Below are 19,261 nucleotides of genomic sequence, written 5' to 3'. Positions count from 1 at the left end.
ACAACTCTAGGCAATTGAAATGACAGCGCAGGCGGGGGCCCATCCAAAGCCCCGACACTGCGTGCCCATTGCACACTGCACCCCAACCCTGCAGGGAGGCGTCCGTCGTCACCACGACATGCTTCATAACCTGCCCTAGGGGAACCCCTGCCCGAAGGAAGGTTATGGAAGACCAAGGGGTTAGGGTGCATCGGCAGAGAGGCGTAATCACCATCCGCCTGCTGCCGGTGTGCCACGCTCTCCAGGGAACTCGACTCTGAAGCCAGTGTTGGAGCGGTCTCATGTGCATCAACCCGAGCGGTATCACCGCCGCCGAGACGGATCGTTCTCCTCAGCCACCGTGACGGTGTGGGAAGCTCGAGGCAAGCTCCCAGGGACCGCGACAGGGGGACTAAGGGTACGATCTGCTTCATCGACCCCCCGGGGGGTGGTTCGATGGCTGGCAGTGCGGGTCTCTCGCTGGGGGCGGGCCCCCGGAAAGAAGACTGGCTCTGCTGGTTCGCCTGCCTGGCAATGCAGCTCCACGCACCGTCGATTTGAGAGTGCTGAGGGCTGCAATGTACATTCGATGTTGCGCCTCGCCATGACGCAATGTCGAGTTGCCGAACACCATCGTGTAGAGGGTGAGAGCGGCTGTGATAAACACCCAGAGAGAGAGAGAAAAACCTTTAGAAGTGGGTAGTTGGGACGGGGCAGGAACCGCCCCGGACCAACCAACCAGCAATGGAATGGCTGGGGTCGGGCCCAAAAGGTGTTCTCGATCTCCATGGGGTCTTCCCATGAGGGCCGCTACGGCTTCCTCCGTGGCTGCTGATGGGGTGGTGGTCTCCTCTTCGACGTCTCCCGGGGGGCCGCCGAGTGGGGGCACTGGAACCGGAGTGTCGAAGAGGACCAGGGCTGCTGGGAAGCAGAGGGTGCACGGGATCTCGATGGCCAGAGGGCGGCCGAGTCGCGGCGGGGGAGGATATGATTGATATCCTCTGTCTGCTCCTTTTACTGTCGAGAACTGTGGCTCGGCAGTATCACCAAACAGCCCCCCTTGCGAGATGGGTGCGTCGAGAAAGCGGACTTTCTCGCAACCCATCTGTGCAGGGTTTGGCCAGAGGTGTCTCTCCTGGACCACATGTGTGGACATCGCCCGACCCAGGGCCCGCGCGGTCACGTTGGTCACCCGTAGAGCGAGGTCGGTGACGGCGCGGAGTTCCTCCATAAGCGTGGAGCTCTCTGAACGCCTTGGCCTGCAGGATGGCCATAGCGTGGAGAGAGGGGACAGCTTGGCCCGCAGCAGAGTAAGCTCTCGACATCCTGGATGCCGAAAAGCCTACATGCTTTGGACGGGAGTCTAGGTCGAGCCCCAGGGGGACTCGACGTATCCTCTAGCTGCCCCACCATCGAGGGAAGAAAGGGTGATGGAACTAGTTGACGTGCACGCGCCGAAGGGGGCGTTCCAGGTCGTACTAAGTTCCTCATGCACTTCCGGGGAAACACTGCACTGGGGCGAGTACGGCATGGAGCCGCTCTCAAACCCGAGGTACCATGTATCCAGCCGCGAGCATTGGGAGATTAGCGCGCACAGTAATCCTCATATCACTCTCGCTGCTCACCGTAGCGGGCAGCAGGGCCGTAGTCCTGCCGTCACGGAACGGGAAGCAGATGAGGTGGTGGCTGAGCCCCGTGGGAACACAGCCACCCGTGACGCAACGTCTGAATCGTCAACCGCCCGCAGTGCGGGCAGGACGTATCCACAAGGGCTTCCCCAGCGTACTGGAAGCAGACCTCGTGCCCGTCCCCCTCCTCGATGAGTGTGTTGCACCCACGAGAACAGCGGGACATGCCACGCTGGAGAAATTTGCTGTGGCACCGTCTGCTAGCTCAAACACCTCTGGAACCGGCGAGACGCCCAGGGGAAGTCGCCGCAGGAAGGGACCGTCCACTGCACCACATTGTAGAAATGGCAATCTGGAGTTGCTAAGTAGTAGCGAGAGTTGATCTTCACAAGTGAAGGCTCCGAAGAACAAAAGGTGAATGAATGAAGCACGCCGTCTCCCTTTTATACCCGGATTTCTGGGGCGGAGTCCGGCATGCAAATTTCATTCGCCGATTTTCATTGGCCTTTTCTAAGTAGTCGGAAGCGATAGGTTCTCAGGGACGAACCCCATCTGTCGGTTCAACACAACGTCGAGAGACCGACAGAAAGGGAACTGAATTTTCCAGTTCAAGTCGAAGCTCCTTTTTCAACATATGGTCCACTTTCACAGCAAGTACAGCAGCTGTTAGTTCTAAACAAGGAATGGTTACTAGTTTAAAGTCACATGCACTTTATCCTTACAGTTGATCAACTTGAGGTAAGTAACTATATAACTAAATATACTTTTTCGGAAACATCTGAGAAATTATGTAAACAAGCATGTTTGATTTTTCCAAAATCTGTGGGCTTTATGCATCGGTCCACTTGTAACTCTGTTACCTTCTCCAAACTCCACACAATTATTCCATTGTGTTTTAAGTATTGTGGGTATATTTTCATCCCAACTCATATTTTGTCTGCTCAACTCCTGTAGTAATAGCTTGACAGGTAACGTGATAGGAGCAAGAAATCCCATAGGATCAGAACAGAACAGACTGTGGACAGAATTCTTCTTCGAGTGCATTGTTGGGTTTTGGGCTGTATCTTAAATTGAAACACATCAGCTTCTGTACACCATCAAAGACCTAAAGTTTTTTCCACAGGTAGCTTTTCTTGATCTAGATCCAAGCACTGGATTTCCTTGCTTCTAAATTGCTCTAATTCTTCAAGCCTTTCAACAGAAATCCTATTGGCAGTAACACGAGGTGTACCATTATCCCTTTCGCATTTGCGTGTACATTTCAGGAAGAGGCAAGAAATGTTTACTATTAATTCCACTGATCTCCAAGCCAGTAACAACATTGCAAGGCACAGACTGCTCTTGTCCCATGGTGCACAAACAAATGTTGATCCTTTTACCTCCTATGTTCAGTTCATTGATCAACTGCTCAGAGCAAAAGGTACCTGAACTCCCAGGATCTAGAAAGGCATATGTTTGAATCAGCTTGTCTCCTTTGACTAATTTTACTTGTACTGGAATTATTGACAGTAAGCACTTTTCATTATCGGCCCCTGTATGACCACAAGTTTGTGCCGACATTAGACTGTGTTTTTGCTCCTTGTCCTCTACAGCTGAATTGCGATATATGTGCAACACTGAAGGATGTGTCCGATTACAAACCAATTACAAACGGAAACTCGCTTTCCCTTTAAGAAGTCAAGCTTTCTCGTTGGGACCTCTTTTCAAAGGTTTCACACTTTTCCAAAACGTGGTTAGCAGAACAGAACAAGCAGGATCCTTTAGCAGTGGTTTTGATCATTGAATCATTTATATGTTGTGGTGTTATATGCCTCCTTGGGCCTGCAGCTAGGGCTGTCACGATTATGAAATTTGGCTGACGATTAATTGTCTAATAAATCATTGTGATTATGACGATTAATTGTCGTACAGCAGCTGTTAGTTCCAAACGAGGAATGGTTACTAGTTTAATAGGCACCACTCTGGTCTTGCCAAGTAAGAAAGTCACATGCACTTTATCCTTACAGTTGATCAACTTGAGGTAAGTAACTACACCATATCCTTTTTCGGAAACATCTGAGAAATTATGTAAACAAGCATGTTTGATTTTTCCAAAATCTGTGGGCTTTGTGCATCGGTCCACTTGTAACTCTGTTACCTTCTCCAAACTCCAAACAATTATTCCATTGTGTTTTAAGTATTGTGGGTATATTTTCGTCCCAACTCATATTTTGTCTGCTCAACTCCTGTAGTAATAACTTAACAGGTAACATGATAGGAGCAAGAAATCCAATAGGATCATACACAGAACAGACTGTGGACAGAATTCTTCTTCGAGTGCATTGTTGGGTTTCCTCGGGGAAGAGGACTAGGCTCCACTGGAGCGAGAGCTGCTGCAGCAGTAATTAAGGAAGATAGAAGGCTCGCCCGGGAGCGGGCATAACTGTGGCAGTGCGGAGTAAGAAAAGGCTCCTGTGGGAGCAACACTGCGGTGGCAGTCCTGAGTAAAGAATGGGGCTCCTGTGGGAGCCAAGGTAAGGGGAGCTGCAGCGGCCTTGGAGGAGAGGACTGGGCTCCACTGGAGTGAGCGTTGCTGCGGCAGTGATGAAGGAAGATAGAAGGCTCGCCTGAGAGCGGGCACTATTGCGGCAGTGCGGAGTAAAGAAAAGGCTCCTGCAGGAGCGACACTGCTGCGGCAGTGCTGAGTAAAGAAGGAGGCTCCTGAGGGAGTGAAGGCAGGGGCTGCAGCAGAGAGAGATAGAAGTGCGGGCCCCTGGGGGGCGGTCGCTGCAGTGATGCTGGCTTTGAGAGTGGTGTCTGCTGCAGCAGAGAGAGAGAAGGAAGCACAGGCCCCTGGGGGGCGGTCGCTGCGGCGATACAGTCTTTGGGAGTAGAGGTGTCTGCTGCGGCAGAGAGAGGTGAAAGCACAGGCCCCTGGGGGGTGGTTGCTGCAGCGATACAGGCTTCGGGAGTAGTGGTGTCTGCTGCGGCAGAGAGTAGAGTTGTCTGCTGCTTCAGAGGTGGAAGCACAGGCCCCTGCAGCGATTCAGGCTTCTTGAGTAGTGAAGTCTGCTGCAGCAGAGCACGAGATGGAAGCAACGGTGGTGTCGCAACAATCTTTAGAGACTTTCTTACTGTAACTCAGAGAACAGAGCATGAATTTAAATTATTTGAAGTGCTTGCATTGAACATAATTGTTCCAAACAAAGTAACCCATTACTTTCTCTTGCATTGGCTACTGTGTATAGACCCCTTGGGCCCTACACTGATTTTTTTAAAGAGTTGGCCAACTTCTTATCAGAACTATTGGTTAACGTTGATAAAGTATTGATTGTCGGAGATTTTTATTTCCACATAGATAGTGCTAACATAGATACGTAGATAGTGGCGTTTACAGAGCTACTACACTCATTGAAATGATCTTGCTTGTTCTATACACGGGCCCTGCGGGGGCAGTCGCTGTGGCGATACTGGCTTCGGGTTAGTAAAGATTGTTTAGATTGTTTTACAGTGTAATGTGTGTTCTACATTCTGCGATGCGTCTGATACCATTCAACGGTATACATAGCATATATAACGTTATCTCTGTTCCAGACATCTCAGTCAGCCTACTAATCATCATTAAGTTTTCTTTCGCGTCTTATATATGTTCTTATACTGCCAAATACACAGTCTGTTATGTCAAAAACACATAAGCACAGTCTTTTGGTATCGAGCCAACACTAATGTCTGCTGCGGCAGGGTGTGGGATAGGAGTGCGGGCCACTGCGGGGATGTCGCGAGTGAGATAATGGCTCTAGAATGAAGGCATTGGCTGCGGTAGGGTGGCGGGGACAGGTTTGTTGGTGGTCGTGGCCAGTGTGCTGGCACTAGATAAAATGGGCGATGAGGGTCCGATTGGGCTTCTGATGAATGAGCGATCTGACCGGATATGCCTTTTGAAGGTTTCTGATGACCAGCGGTGCAGAGTTTGAATCTGGGGTTCTGAGAGGCCTTTTTGGGCGGCTGTGGTTGCTGCACCTATGCGAAATAGTAGTAGGTAGTCAAAATTGGCAACAATACCTCCTCATCACTGACCCTAAACACTGGGACGCCACAAGGATGTGTTCTCAGCCCACTCCTGTACACCCTGTACACACACGACTGTGTGGCAACACGCAGCTCCAACGCCATCATAAAGTTTGCCGACGGCACGACGGTGATAGGTCTGGTCACTGATGCTGACGAAACAGCCTACAGAGAAGAAGTACACTCTGTCATGTTGGTGTGAAGAACACAACCTCTCTCTCAACGTCAGTAAGACCAATGGTGGACTTTAGGAGGAAAGACAGAGAACACAGTCCTATCAGCATCAACGGAGCACCAGTGGAGAGAGTCAACAGTTTCAAGTTCCTTGGTGTCAATATCAGAGGAGCTCACATGGACCACATGGACCACTCACACCGAAGCCATATTGAAGAAGGCTCACCAACGTCTCTTCTTCCTGAGACGGCTGAGGAAGTTTGGCCTGAATCACCACATCCTCACTCGATTCTACACCGGCACAATAGAGAGTATCCTAACTGGCTGCATCACTGCCTGGTACAGTAACAGCACCGCTCTCAACCGGAAAGCCCTACAGAGAGTGGTAAAAACTGCCAGGCACACCGTAGGAGGTGAAATTCCCTCCCTCCAGGAAATTTACACCAGACGGTGTGTGAAAAAAGCAAGGAGGATTACTAGAGACACTAGCCACCCGAGTCACGGTCTGTTCTCACTCCTTCCATCAGGAAAGAGATACCGCAGCATCAGAACCCGCACCAGCAGACTAAGTGACAGCTTCTTTCCCCAGGCAGTCAGAATCTTAAACTCTTGACGCCCACAATCTACTCATTAGCACTGCACTTTATCCCCCCACTAGCATGCACAACCAATAAGAACTCTAACACAGTCAGAACAATACGTAACAATCACTGTACACTACGCACATTGTGTGTACATGTGCTGCTGTATAGTTACATGTAAATTATGTGTCATTCGTTATATTATAGTCTAACACTTATACAGAAATGTTTACTGTGTAAATGTCTTGAAAGTCTTTGTTACTTGTAATCAGTCATACATGCCATGTTGGTCGGAACTGCACCCAAGTTTTTCACCTACTGTTGCACTTGTGTATATGATTGAGTGACAATAAAGGGATTTGATTTTGAAATGAGTGGCTGGAGAATGGTCGGTTGGAAAACCGGAGAGGCGTAGGGCAGCTTTGAGGTGTTTTTGAAACCAGAAGCAGGTGGCGGGACGTTTGAGTCGTTTGCAAAGAGCGGGCCGGAGGGGAGTTTAGCCTGTGGGTAGGCTGAGAGGAAAGAGAGATAAGAGGAAGGAAGGTGGCCGCCGGAGCCGTGTGTGGAGGCAACCTCGTGCTTGGGTCGGCTCCTTGGGCGAAGACAGATGGAAAGTCAGGAGGGGAGGCGGCCAGGGCATGTGCCCCGGCGGCGCCGGCTCCTGGGGCAAAGCTGGAAGAAAAGTCAGGAGGCAAGGAAGCCAGGGCCTGCGCCGCTAGCGGAGGCAGCCTCATGCAAGAGTTTGACGGAGGGGCAGCGAGCCATGGAAGGGGCAGATGATTGAAAGAGATAGAGCCAAAGATAGGTCTGTGCCACCAGCGGAGGCGTGCTTGCGCTGCTGAGGCAGCTTGTGGCGGTGTGAGCCAGCATGGCGCTGGCAAAGTTGCGGTCGGGGGTTAGCAGCGACTGAGTCTGAGGTGCGGCCCGGGCTTGCCGAGGGCCTGCTACTGCAGCCTGGCGACCAGAGGCCCTTTCTCGTGAGGGCAGGCGCAGTTGTTTTATCGGGACGTGGTTGTGATCGAATGTGCCATCCAGAAGCCTTGTTAAATTCAACCACTCACGGGACGACTTATTTGAGTTAGCTAAAGTGTTTCCTGGAAAAATGTGCCAAATGCGTCAGACATTTAACCGTCGATTTGTGGGCGTGACGTCTGATGCTGAGACTAGGTCAAATGTAGTTCTTGTGAAGGTAGTGCCTGGCTTTTGCAGAGTGAGTGCAACCAGCGCGTGCATAAAGCCTAACTGTATGCGCGAGCAGAGAGACGTTGAGATTGAGCATGTCACCGTCACCCAACGTTCTCAGGTATGCATTAAAATGCTGTTGTATATTGGAATTGCTGTGCGCGTCTGTATGTGTCAAATGCAGTTTGCATTCACAGAGTTATTATTAACGTCTGGGGTCATATACGAGATGCAGTTGTGATTGGGTTGTGCAGACAAGAGACGAAGGAGATCTTGCGCTTAAAGCACTGGTCAGATATGGCTACTGGTACATTCCGCTGTTTATATTTAATTAGATGTAATGACTGCGTGAGTTATTTTGGGCAAGACGTGAGTGGGAGTGGCACGCTATGTAAGAAACTTATGCACACTGAATGCATGATACAGACGGGTTGTAGTTAACCGGCAGTCACTCTTGAAAGTGCCGTTTATATCAACTATTCTCCAGTAAGCCTATGGATGGCTCACTGACTCTCACTGAACAGTACAGACGCTGAGAAAAGTGCGCCAGTGCTGGCAATCGATATCTCAAAAGATATATTTCGAAAATCGAGCGATTGTACTCAACCGGCTTCTGCTGCAGTTAATATGAATGCTTTCATATGCGAAGACTAAAATAGTAACAGTATTGGCAATATGACATTGAAATTGGAGCTGATAAAAACGACTGAATGGAACGACTAAATGAATTGTTTCAAAGATAGTTGGTGAGATTGGTTATAGGAAGCCGGCCGGGTTAGTTATCTGCACGTGCTCCTTCTGAACTTTGTTAATAAAACATCATGTTGGGACACGACCAGGGACACGTTCCCCTGGGTGGCAAAACACCCAGCAACATGGCTGAGGAGAATAGGAGAAACAAAGAAATCGGGACTAAAACACGCAATTATTTGCAGAATTTACAAGCAGCTGGACTCGACGGTGATCCTTAGGATTTACATAGGAATCAGGTATTCCTGGACACTGAAATGTTGCACAGAATTGCGTTTTCTGATATTGTAAGCAGTCATTGAGTGTTTTGGCACCCAGGGGGGCATGCTCACATGGTAAAGTGACGACACATCCATACCCTCTATGGCCGACGTCAATCCCGGAAGTGAGCGTATCGAACACCAAAAAACAAAGTCGGTTATCCTACCACTGAACTCAGGGCAGATCGCTCAACCCCGACCTCAGAGAGACGCATCATTTGACGTCACGGACAAGATGGCAGCTAGCTCTTTGCAGGCTTATGTGAACCGTAAACAAACTTTAAACTATTTTTACCACACGTAATATGTATAAACATGAAAGTTAATATATCCAGAAACTGTTTATGAATTAATGCCTACGTTTGAATAGCTATCATATAACGTTCTCTCAGCATTTCATAGTGACGTCACGTGGTAAACATGCGAATGTGACGCGTGGTTGACTGGAACGGATTGAGGTCAGATATTTTACATCATAAAATCCGAAACCCGAGTTGTCTCGAACACAGAATTTCTGATTTCAAGTTCATCTACTCTCCATGTCATTACAGCGGATAGCCAATAGAGAGCGTTAAAACAAACCAGTTTCTTCTTAGCTATGACCTGCTACATAGCCTCGGACGAACAAATTTAAAGGCCATTTTCTCAATATTTGCATTTTTTTCACCCTTTAAACATTCCAGAGTTTAAAATAATTGTATCTTGACCAAATATTGTCCTATCCTAATAAACCATAGATCACTGGAAAGCTTATTCAATTTCTAAAAACTGACCCTTATGACTGATTTTGTGGTCCAAGTTTACACGTGTCCAGCTGGGTTTAGTCAGCGGTTCTACAGTTTACAGTTACTCTATGAAGTTATTTAAGATTATTGGCTGTGTATTTAGAAATAAAGACTGTATTGGTGTAAATGTGTGATGTTGCTAGTGTCATGAACATGGGTGGTGAGGACACGGAGACAATGACAGAGGACCCAAGTGCAGACAGCGGGTAAGGGGTTAACAAGACATTTAATAAAATATAAATACAAAACAAAGACCCACGTGGGGGTAATAAAACAAAACACAAGGGTATAAAACATGACACCAAGGACTAACTACACCTAACCAGACTAAGACAACACTTGAATTAAATACAAAATAACTAAACTACACTGACAAGACAGGAACTCACCACATATGACACACACACGACAGTACAATGAACCAGCACGAGACAGAAGACACAAGGGCATTATAAAGGGGATAAATCAAGAGGGGACAGGTGCAGGACATGAACTAATTAACAAACAATAACGAGGAGACGAAAGGGCGGGAAAAAAGACGCCACACCGGAGAGTGGAAGACCAACAGGGACAAAACGTCACTCTCCACATAAAACAAGAGGTTCTATCATGGTTCTGCCACTAGGCCAAGAAAAGCAAGACAAGGTGGGCAGAACCATGACAGCTAGCTCATGAGAATGATTATGCCGTGCTTAACTCATTTAGACGAGCACAGTAGTGCATTAAATCAGTAATAAGTGCTAATTGTAACATGTATTGTTACCGGGGAACAGATGTGTTTTGTCAGTTTTGTGAATTTTGCTCGGATGCAAGGAATTACATTAAACAGCATTAGATTTAGGGTTGGGAATCGAAAATCAAATCCAATTTGGAATCGGAATCGAAAGGCTAGGAATCGGATACTTGAGATTAAAATTTGAATTCCTCTTATCAATTCCTGTGTGCATATTTTCAGAAAAGTACATGCGTTGCATGATCTGCTGATATCTCAATAAAAGTCCTTATGAAAATTATCAATGTTTTTTTACTGTAGTAAGCATAGTTTAGCTATAGAATTTGCATTAAAGCACAGGAATCACAAATTAACCATAGCTGCATTATAGTAACTGCAGTTTAACCATGATGTAGTTCAACTATGATAATACAAATTGTAATAAATCAGAAAAGGTGTGTTTCTATGTGTAAATATACACAAAACGCTGCTCATAAATATATACATATATATACAGGTGCTGGTCATATAATTAGAATATCATCAAAAAGTTGATTTATTTCACTAATTCCATTCAAAAAGTGAAACTTGTGTATTACCCTGATAGCACACATACATCTGGTTTACGTCTATTTGACGTCTGCATTTACATCTGCAAGACATCTACAATACATCGTTTGCTCATCTGCAATACGTCTCGGAGATGTCTGCTGTCAGACGTCATATAGACATCTAGAAGATGTCTGTAAGATGTTTATGATTTAGAATGGATGTACAACAGCTCTTTCTAGGATGTTTAGCAGATGTTTTTAAGCAGCAGATCTCCAGATCTTTAACAGACGTATTACAGACGTTCAGACGTCTCCGAGACGTATTGCAGATGAGCAAACTATGTATTTAAGATGTCTTGCAGATGTAAATGCAGACGTCAAATAGACGTAAACCAGATGGATTGTGCTATCTGGGTATATTCATTCATTACACACAGACTGATATATTTCAAATGTTTATTTCTTTTAATTTGATGATTATAACTGACAACTAATGAAAATCCCAAATTCAGTATCTCAGAAAATTAGAATATAACTTAAGACCAATACAAAGAGAGGATTTTTAGAAATCTTGGCCAACTGAAAAGTATGAAGATGAAAAGTATGAGCATGTACAGCACTCAATACTTAGTTGGGGCTCCTTTTGCCTGAATTACTGCAGCAATGCGGCGTGGCATGGAGTCGATCAGTCTGTGGCACTGCTCAAGTGTTATGAGAGCCCAGGTTGCTCTGATAGTGGCCTTTAGCTCTTCTGCATTGTTGGGTCTGGCATATCGCATCTTCCTCTTCACAATACCCCATAGATTTTCTATCAGGCGAGTTTGCTGGCCAATTAAGAACAGGGATACCATGGTCCTTAAACCAGGTACTGGTAGCTTTGGCACTGTGTGCAGGTGCCTCAAAGCAAACAAGCTCGTTGATCTTGTGCAGACTGACCACAAGAAATTGATAGGTGGAAAAAACTTTATTGTAGTTACACGTTTGCTAACGAAATAATATTCTGCAGCAGTAACACTGTTTTGTATTCTCTGGCGCTAAAGTTAGCATGAAATTTCCGCTTATTTACAGAAAATGTATAACGTTAATGACGTAAAATCATCAGCAACTCACCAGGAACACAAACAACCTCAGACACCTTGGTCCACGCATCATTTTTTTTATTTATGTCCCTGTACGCAAACAGGGACGCGTCGTATAGGATTGAGAAACCCGCCACAGCAGTTATCAACTTCTCCTCCATTTTGCTTGGGAACTAATGTGGTCGGAACCAAAGTTTACAGGGCTGCTTTCTCTGGAATCATCTCGAGATGGACTTCTACGTTCCGATTGGTTGCCGCCGAACCGCGTCATAGCTCATTACCATAAAGTTGACCTGATTTCAACTCTCCTTGACGCCCTCAACGGCCAAGACGCGCCGCGCCTCGCCGCCGGCTCACGTTGAAAATGAATGACTTCCGGCCACTTTGACGCTCTCGACGGCGGCGGTCTGAACGCACAGTAAGCCGCGAGTAGCGTTTGAAGTGACGTCAACACCCTCTTCGACTGGTTGGCTAGAGGAGCTGTCAATCTAGAACTAGTGGACCAATGGTGACGCTAAATCCTGCCCTAATTACCATAAAACTCGAACTGCAGCATTTGGAAAAGCAAGCGCAGAACGTGGAAAAACAAGTGAGGGAAAAATAACGTATGCATAGAAAAAATGAAAATATAAACAGAAAATATCAGAGAACACAAAAATCGAGTAAAATCAAGGAAAACATTATTTGTGTGCTATGTGGACAACTTTGTCTATGTATTAATGATGTGCAATATAATTTAAAATGTGCTTAAAGTTCTGACTTGAAATTACTTATTAATAATTACTAGTTTGATTTACGCTTATTCTATTTTTAAATATGCCCGCATTACTTTAGGCGGGATTCTGATCCCATACAGTGGTTCTCAAACTTTTTAGTTGCATGGACTCCTATGTGTAGTGTCACTTGCGGCCCCCACATAAAGACTTCTAATATTAAAGATGCTCTGATGTCGAGCAGAGGTGGATTTTTTTTACAACCGCATCTGGTAAACTTTTAAATACTCCTCCTTGGGGATTCATTCAATTGTCATTCAACTTGATGAACATGATGCAAAGATATTGAACCTCCTACACTGCGAAGTTTTCTGAGATCTCCAATGATGTTGCCATGACGACGCAATGCATTTAAGGTGACATCATAGAAACTTGAAGTGTCTGATCACATTGGCAACAGGAAGTGGGTTACTTATAATGGACATGAAATTTTTTTTTTTAAATCATCCCAGGCACTTCAGCCTCATTTAGAGGAATGTGAAAGTGACTACTTTCATTCTATAAAGTAGGCGAGATAAAGAGCACCACATCACAAATCTGGATGATGCAGTGTATCTACTATACATAACATTGTTTTAGTGGTCCAGAGGTAGGTACTTGTACTGTGACTGAATTTGAATGGGATTTCTGATGCGCGATATCCTTGTGTTGCCATGGATATGCAAGTTTAGGGTAAAAAAGAAACACGAAGTGTCTGAACTAAAGCATATATTAAGTGACTTTGACCAAACGTGCCCAGCAGGAATCGCTTTCTGAACGCCACCATGTAGCAGTTCAGCACATGTGAAACCGCTCAAAACTCTGATCTGAATCATGTCGAACTACAGTAGAACTCATATCAAGAATCTTCAGGGATTTGATCATTTGCCCATAACACAAAACACAAGCCCACTATAAAACAAAGTCAGCTTTCATTTCATAAGTTCAGGATTACATTTTCACTATTTACAATAAAAAACACATGAACACACCCCAGCAATCAGGGTTTCACGAGAAGAACAATAATAGCTGTTGAAAATCAGCTCCGACAGACATCTGATCTCACAGCCTCTCCGTCATCAGTCCCAGTGTTCATTCTGACGCTCCGTTTGAATCCTTCACCTTTTTCTTCTTTTTCTTCTTTGCGCTTTCTGTGACCTGCGTAGCACACAAGCTCATTGATCATGAATCATGTTTGTGTGTCCTCGCTTTATCAGATGAGATCTAAGCCTAATCCAACACACTTCAGTTTGACAGCCGTGATCAGATGAATAACTCACCTCAGTGTCTTCCTCTGCTGGAGGCTCACTCGGCGTCTCCTCTGCCTGTTTCTCCTTCTTCACTTTCTTCTTTTTCTTTTCCTTCTTGACTGGCTGAGCAGCTGCATCATTGTCACTGCCGCTGTCGCCTCGCTTCCTCTGGAGAAACACAAGTTCACTTCATATCCGCACAAACACCACACGTGTGCTGTAGAAACAACTCACCTTTCCTCCAGCTTCAGTGTCCTGCAGGGCTTGTGCTGTGGGAGCGCTAGAAAACACCAGAGAGAAGCTTCTGGATTACACTAGCACAATCAACACCAGACTCAAACACTTCACTTATGTTCTCCAAAGTCACTTGAGACTCGGTCAGAACACTGGAGATGTTAGCTGCTGATGGACAGTAACACAAAACTTCTGTACCTGTAATCCACATAACTGTCCTTCCAGTTGGCTGGCGTGCTGTCGTTGGGTTTGCCGTGTTTGCTCAGAAGTCCTTTCTGAATCATCATCTTCTTCTGGCTCGCCTGAAACAACAGAAACACTTTCACATCACAACAACAGCGCAGGATCGAATCCATTTAAAAAATAACGAGCATGTGTGGGGGTCCTAACCTTCGGCCCGAGTCCCCATTTGCGTGGATAGGTATCTCGCTCCATGATGACCCTCTTGATCTTGGCGACGACACCGTGGTCACACGTGGAGATGACAGCTGTGGTCATGAGCGCGAACGCTGTGAAACACATCAGAGGTGTCAAGTGAAAGACAGACGTCATCTGCGCTTGCATCACCTCCATCACGAGTCCGCTTACCTGTACAGATGGCTTCTCCTTTGGTGGTTATGACCACAATGTCCTGATTCATCTCGATCCCATCTTCATATCGCAGGACGCCGGGTAACATGATCTTAGCACCGTAACATATTGCGTTCACCTGTGGAAGAAAGAAACTGCTCAATGCTTCTTGAAGTGTTTGATGATTCTTAAAGTCGGCATGAAACAAAAGCAGCGATTGTCTTTTCCGTATCGTGACATATACCGGAGTGAAACAACAACTGAAATGAGGGAAAAAAAATGTAGGGCGGGACTTGATTTCATTCACTGACAACTGATTGGATCGTTAAAAGGTGAAAGATTTGAACGGCAGTTTGTGATCTGTCAGTCATTGCAGCCCCGCCCTCACGCCAGTACTCCTGACCAGAAGTGAAGAGGTCGTTTCCAGAGGGGGAGGAGGATCAAAGACTACAAGCGCAAATGAATTTAAAAATAATGATGTGCACAGATAAGTCATTTATAAAAAATACTTTGTGTAAAATGATTCGAATGATCATTTTTGATTTCATGCCGACTCAAGTAAAATGCTGTGATGAACACAGAATGCGTGTGTTTATTGTGTAAATGTACTTACAGCGCTGTCCTTCATGACGATTCTCTTGTAGGAGATGAGCAGTTTCTCCAGCGGGTAGATGACTCGTCTCAGATACGACTCATCTTTGTTGTGATCAAACTGCCACTGAGCGTCCAGCACATCGTGCATGCTCACCATGTTATCCTGACAACACACACACACGTGATATTTAGTTGTTTGGGGCAGTGACTCACAGATGCTACACATCAGATTTTTCATTTTAAGCTCCCAGATGAAGTAGAGGGTGAAATTTAAACTATCACAATTTATTCAGTTCTGGGCTTAGGTGCGGTCGATACTCACACCCAGAGGTCGCGTGAACCAAAAGTTCTCAGACAGATTTTTTTATACCAGTGACGGAAAAATCTAAAAGCCTTCCGTCATTTGGACATTACAATGAGGGCAGTTTTCAATGATTTCAGAAGTCAGATTGCTTTGTGAAGCTTTTAATAAAAGCCAAGTTCAGACGCGCAGCTTTCCCTGTTTTGCGAGGTCCGTGTGGAGTCAGAGACTCGCAGTGCAAAGACAAGCGCCAGAATAAACAAACCTAAAGATGCAACACTAAAACTGTGCATCTAATGGAGAGAAAAGAGCGATGAAGACCTACAGTACAGACCCCATGAACACCAGTTTATAACACCAGTCATACTGTACTCTCATTGTTTGTGCATATATTCATACTTCATTGTTATACATGTTGTCTATCTTCCTTCTGTATACATATTTATTTATCTTCTGGCTATATCATATCTCATTATCAGAACTTAATCTGATATCTTTAGTACATTTTCATAACTTGCCTGTTTTAACTATGCTGAGCATTTAAATGAACTGAAATAAATAAATAAATAAAGGAAAGCAATCTAAGAAAAATGGGGTATAAGATATAGAACTCATTCCGTGAAATATTTTTGGCCATTCCGCCCACCTCTACAATGCATCAATCATTAAATGAGCTGAAAATATGAATGGCTTCCTCTCACAAACACAGGGTTCCACTTCAGAAGACATGAACCCATCAGAGTCATTCAAATGCTGTATTGGGTCGAATTTTCATGCATCATTGACGAGTCAGGATATTAAACAATTGTTCAGCTGTATGAAACAATTTTCACTTCAAGTTTCAATTAAACCTCAAAAAGTTGTACTTACAACCAAATTAGTTATTTAAAAAGGTTAAAAAAAACGAATCTTATTTGTATATGTTCAGTTTTGCTCACATTATTGTGATATGACCACATCATGAACATTGTATTGTTCCTCATGAGTGAGTGTAATCACTACACCTCTAGATGACATTTATAACAAGTTCACATGAAGACTCAAGGTTAAAGTTCATGGCATTAAACTGAGAAACGGACATTGAGCTGGATTTTTACAGCATCAAGATTAGACTCAGTTGTGTTCGGCTGAAGTTGATGAAGATGTCACATCACAAACACTTCATGAGTTCTTCACTCTCAGCCGTTTTCATGTGCCAAAGATTTATTACCAGAACCAGGAGAAAGCCCAGAACTGAACTCAACACTTTGACTCTTCAACAGATGTTTTCTGAACGCACCTTTTCTCCCATAACACCCGAACGGACACGTCGTAGCTCCTGCATCTGACCTCCGACCCCCAGCAGCAGACCCAGATGAACACACAGAGTTCTGATGTATGTGCCCGCTTCACAGCTCACCCAGAAAATACCTGCACACGACAACACAACGTTACACACAAACACGCCTCACAAACACACACTCGAGACGAAACCGAGCCATCAGTACAGGGTGATAGATGATGAGTCATCTCTGCACAACATGTGCTCGTGTCATCTACATCACATCATGTGGCCTCCACAGTTTACAGCTGCAGTGCTGCGCAGATCCATCAGCATAAGAGAAACTACAGCCCTACCAAATCTGTTGGAAGTTTTCTAGATTCTTTGTCAGGATTCTGGATTCTAACAGTAATATATTTGACCACATACACCCTTTTAAACTATATTAAAAACCTACAGTAGATACTTCGTAACATACATGAGGGAAATCTGTAAAAATAGGGTGTTAATAAACCAGTATCTTACCAGTACATTTTATGTTTTTAGGTCTACATTAATTTAAGCACGATTTTTGAAGGAAGTAATATTTTTACTAGCACGCTTACTTCAGTTTACTAAAGGAAATAATATACTCAGTGGTCGAATTATAAATAAATATAAGGGGGTGGTGTGGTAAAATGTTAGGACTGGACTTTTATTTTGACATGTCACCGCAAAGGATGTTTGACAGGAGCCTGATGCAGTTCACGCAACACCTTCACTCATAGACAAGCAGATAACATTTAAACCTCATCTAAATAATGTTCTTCATAGAACTGTTTGAATTTTGTAGATGTAGACTTTCTGGTTAAACATACTGCATTTGCCAGAATCTGTGCCATTCTACAGCCAGTTCCGTTTATAAGCCTTCCTTATTCCACCCACATTTCTCACATGGTGGAAATCCTCTTGCCCTAAGTTGATGTCATGCGCGGGTGGATCTGCGCAGCAGCGCATGTTTAAAGCAATACCTAGTCTTCTCTCTGGGTCGTATTGGATGAGTTTGCTGTCATATATTGTGCGCACTCGGAGCTGTCGCTTGACGGCGGCGATGAGAGGTGGTCTCTGAAACAGAGCTCCTGTTAAACACTCCAGACCCTGTAGAGACAGAGAAACACAGAGCGGGATGAAGATCTGATCCAGACTCACGCTGCCGTCTGTGCTCACGCGTGAGCGTGCGTTCAGACGTGTTCACTCTTCTTCGATGAATCTAAACCATCAAACCCAGCAGAGCTCTGAGATCATCAGCTGCAGTAGAACACTACAGCAGAGAACACAGGCCGCCGGTCCTGACGCTCAAAAAAAAAAAAAGAGCGAGAGAGAGACGGTCCAGAGACACTCAGAGAATGGATGAACATTTTCATCATATCACACACAGTAGCCAAAGGTCACAGATTAACTCTCAGGTTACCAGCTACCCACTTAAAAGGGATTTAAAAAATGATATTCGTTCATTTCTTCAACCTCACATCAAACCTGGACGAATTTTCTTCATCAGAACACAAAAAAGAACACTGAAGAATGTTTGATATTCAAACAACATTGAATTCCATTGTATGAACACAAAACCACAGACATTTCTCTAAATATCTTCTGTTGTGTTCCACTGAAGAAAGACTCGCATACAGATTTACAAGCACATGAGAGAGAAGAAACGAGGTGAACTGCCCCTTTAAGAACAGCCTGTAGTCATGTGACCAATGTGCGCCCGGCTACTGAAGAAGAGAACTCACCCGGGCGAGCTGGTGCTCGTTCTCTAGCGCACTGTGCAGCCGTACGATTCCCACATACTCTTTGCCTGCAAGACACGGCAGAAGAGGAATGAGAGGAGGCCACTGGGGTTTACTGGGAGGAAAAGCAAAAGCATGGCTGCGGACGTACCTGCGCTCTGCTGCGATTTCACCAGACGCGTGGCCCGCTCCACACACACGATCAGACAACCCGTCACTTTAGGATCCAGCGTCCCGCTGTGACCCGTCTTCTCGACACGCAGAATTCTCTTGATCCAGGCCACAACCTCGTGTGACGAAGGGTTAGCGGGCTTGTCCAGATTAATGAAACCGGTCCTGAGCACACAAAACACAAACTCAATGAAGAGAACAACAGCTGGACGTGTACTCCACTGATGATATTGAGCTGAAGCCATCAGTACAGGGTGATAGATGATGAGTCATCTCTGCACAACATGTGCTCGTGTCATCTACATCACATCATGTGGCCACACACGCGCGCGCACACACACACACACACGTTACCTGACGTAATCGTGTATGTTTCTCTTGAGCGGATTGGAGCCGTGTGGCAGAGGAGTGTAGTGAGCCGTCCTGATGTTCAGCTTATCAAAGTTCTGCAGAGATCAAAGCGCTTCATGAATAAACACAAACACAAGAGCTGAACAGACGAGACGTTTGCGTGCGTGAGATCAGAAGTGTGCGATCATCTTTGGGTTTGGGAGGATCTGAACCCTGACATCAGCTCATCCGGCCCAGCAGAACACCGAGACAGAAGAACAGACGGCTGGGACCCACGGGC

At 45.5% G+C, this 19,261-nt stretch overlaps 1 protein-coding gene and 3 non-coding genes across 4 annotated transcripts in view; all 4 read right to left on the bottom strand.

Moving 5' to 3' along the window:
- Positions 1 to 13,393: 13,393 nt before the first annotated feature.
- LOC130570556 (H/ACA ribonucleoprotein complex subunit DKC1-like) overlaps positions 13,394 to 19,261 on the bottom strand; it is a 7,442-nt gene continuing 1,574 nt past the window's right edge. The window contains exons 2-13 of the mRNA XM_057360909.1: positions 18,985 to 19,076; positions 18,611 to 18,795; positions 18,463 to 18,527; positions 17,701 to 17,827; positions 16,709 to 16,839; positions 15,148 to 15,291; positions 14,553 to 14,673; positions 14,355 to 14,473; positions 14,163 to 14,266; positions 13,965 to 14,010; positions 13,761 to 13,898; positions 13,394 to 13,638 (exon numbers count right to left, since the gene is read on the bottom strand). Of these exons, the coding sequence (XP_057216892.1) occupies positions 13,573 to 13,638; positions 13,761 to 13,898; positions 13,965 to 14,010; positions 14,163 to 14,266; positions 14,355 to 14,473; positions 14,553 to 14,673; positions 15,148 to 15,291; positions 16,709 to 16,839; positions 17,701 to 17,827; positions 18,463 to 18,527; positions 18,611 to 18,795; positions 18,985 to 19,076 (1,338 nt within the window). The 3' untranslated portion in view covers positions 13,394 to 13,572. The remainder of the gene's footprint in view (positions 13,639 to 13,760; positions 13,899 to 13,964; positions 14,011 to 14,162; positions 14,267 to 14,354; positions 14,474 to 14,552; positions 14,674 to 15,147; positions 15,292 to 16,708; positions 16,840 to 17,700; positions 17,828 to 18,462; positions 18,528 to 18,610; positions 18,796 to 18,984; positions 19,077 to 19,261) is intronic.
- On the bottom strand, positions 16,547 to 16,682 carry LOC130570808 (small nucleolar RNA SNORA36 family). The gene has a single exon (XR_008965007.1). It is a non-coding gene; the product is annotated as a small nucleolar RNA SNORA36 family (small nucleolar RNA).
- Positions 16,905 to 16,983, bottom strand: LOC130570800 (small nucleolar RNA SNORD83). The gene has a single exon (XR_008964999.1). It is a non-coding gene; the product is annotated as a small nucleolar RNA SNORD83 (small nucleolar RNA).
- Positions 18,870 to 18,948, bottom strand: LOC130570799 (small nucleolar RNA SNORD83). The gene has a single exon (XR_008964998.1). It is a non-coding gene; the product is annotated as a small nucleolar RNA SNORD83 (small nucleolar RNA).

This window comes from Triplophysa rosa, linkage group LG19 (genome assembly GCF_024868665.1).
Source record: "Triplophysa rosa linkage group LG19, Trosa_1v2, whole genome shotgun sequence".
Taxonomy (NCBI): domain Eukaryota; kingdom Metazoa; phylum Chordata; class Actinopteri; order Cypriniformes; family Nemacheilidae; genus Triplophysa; species Triplophysa rosa.
This window is presented reverse-complemented; position numbering and strand designations above follow the sequence as displayed.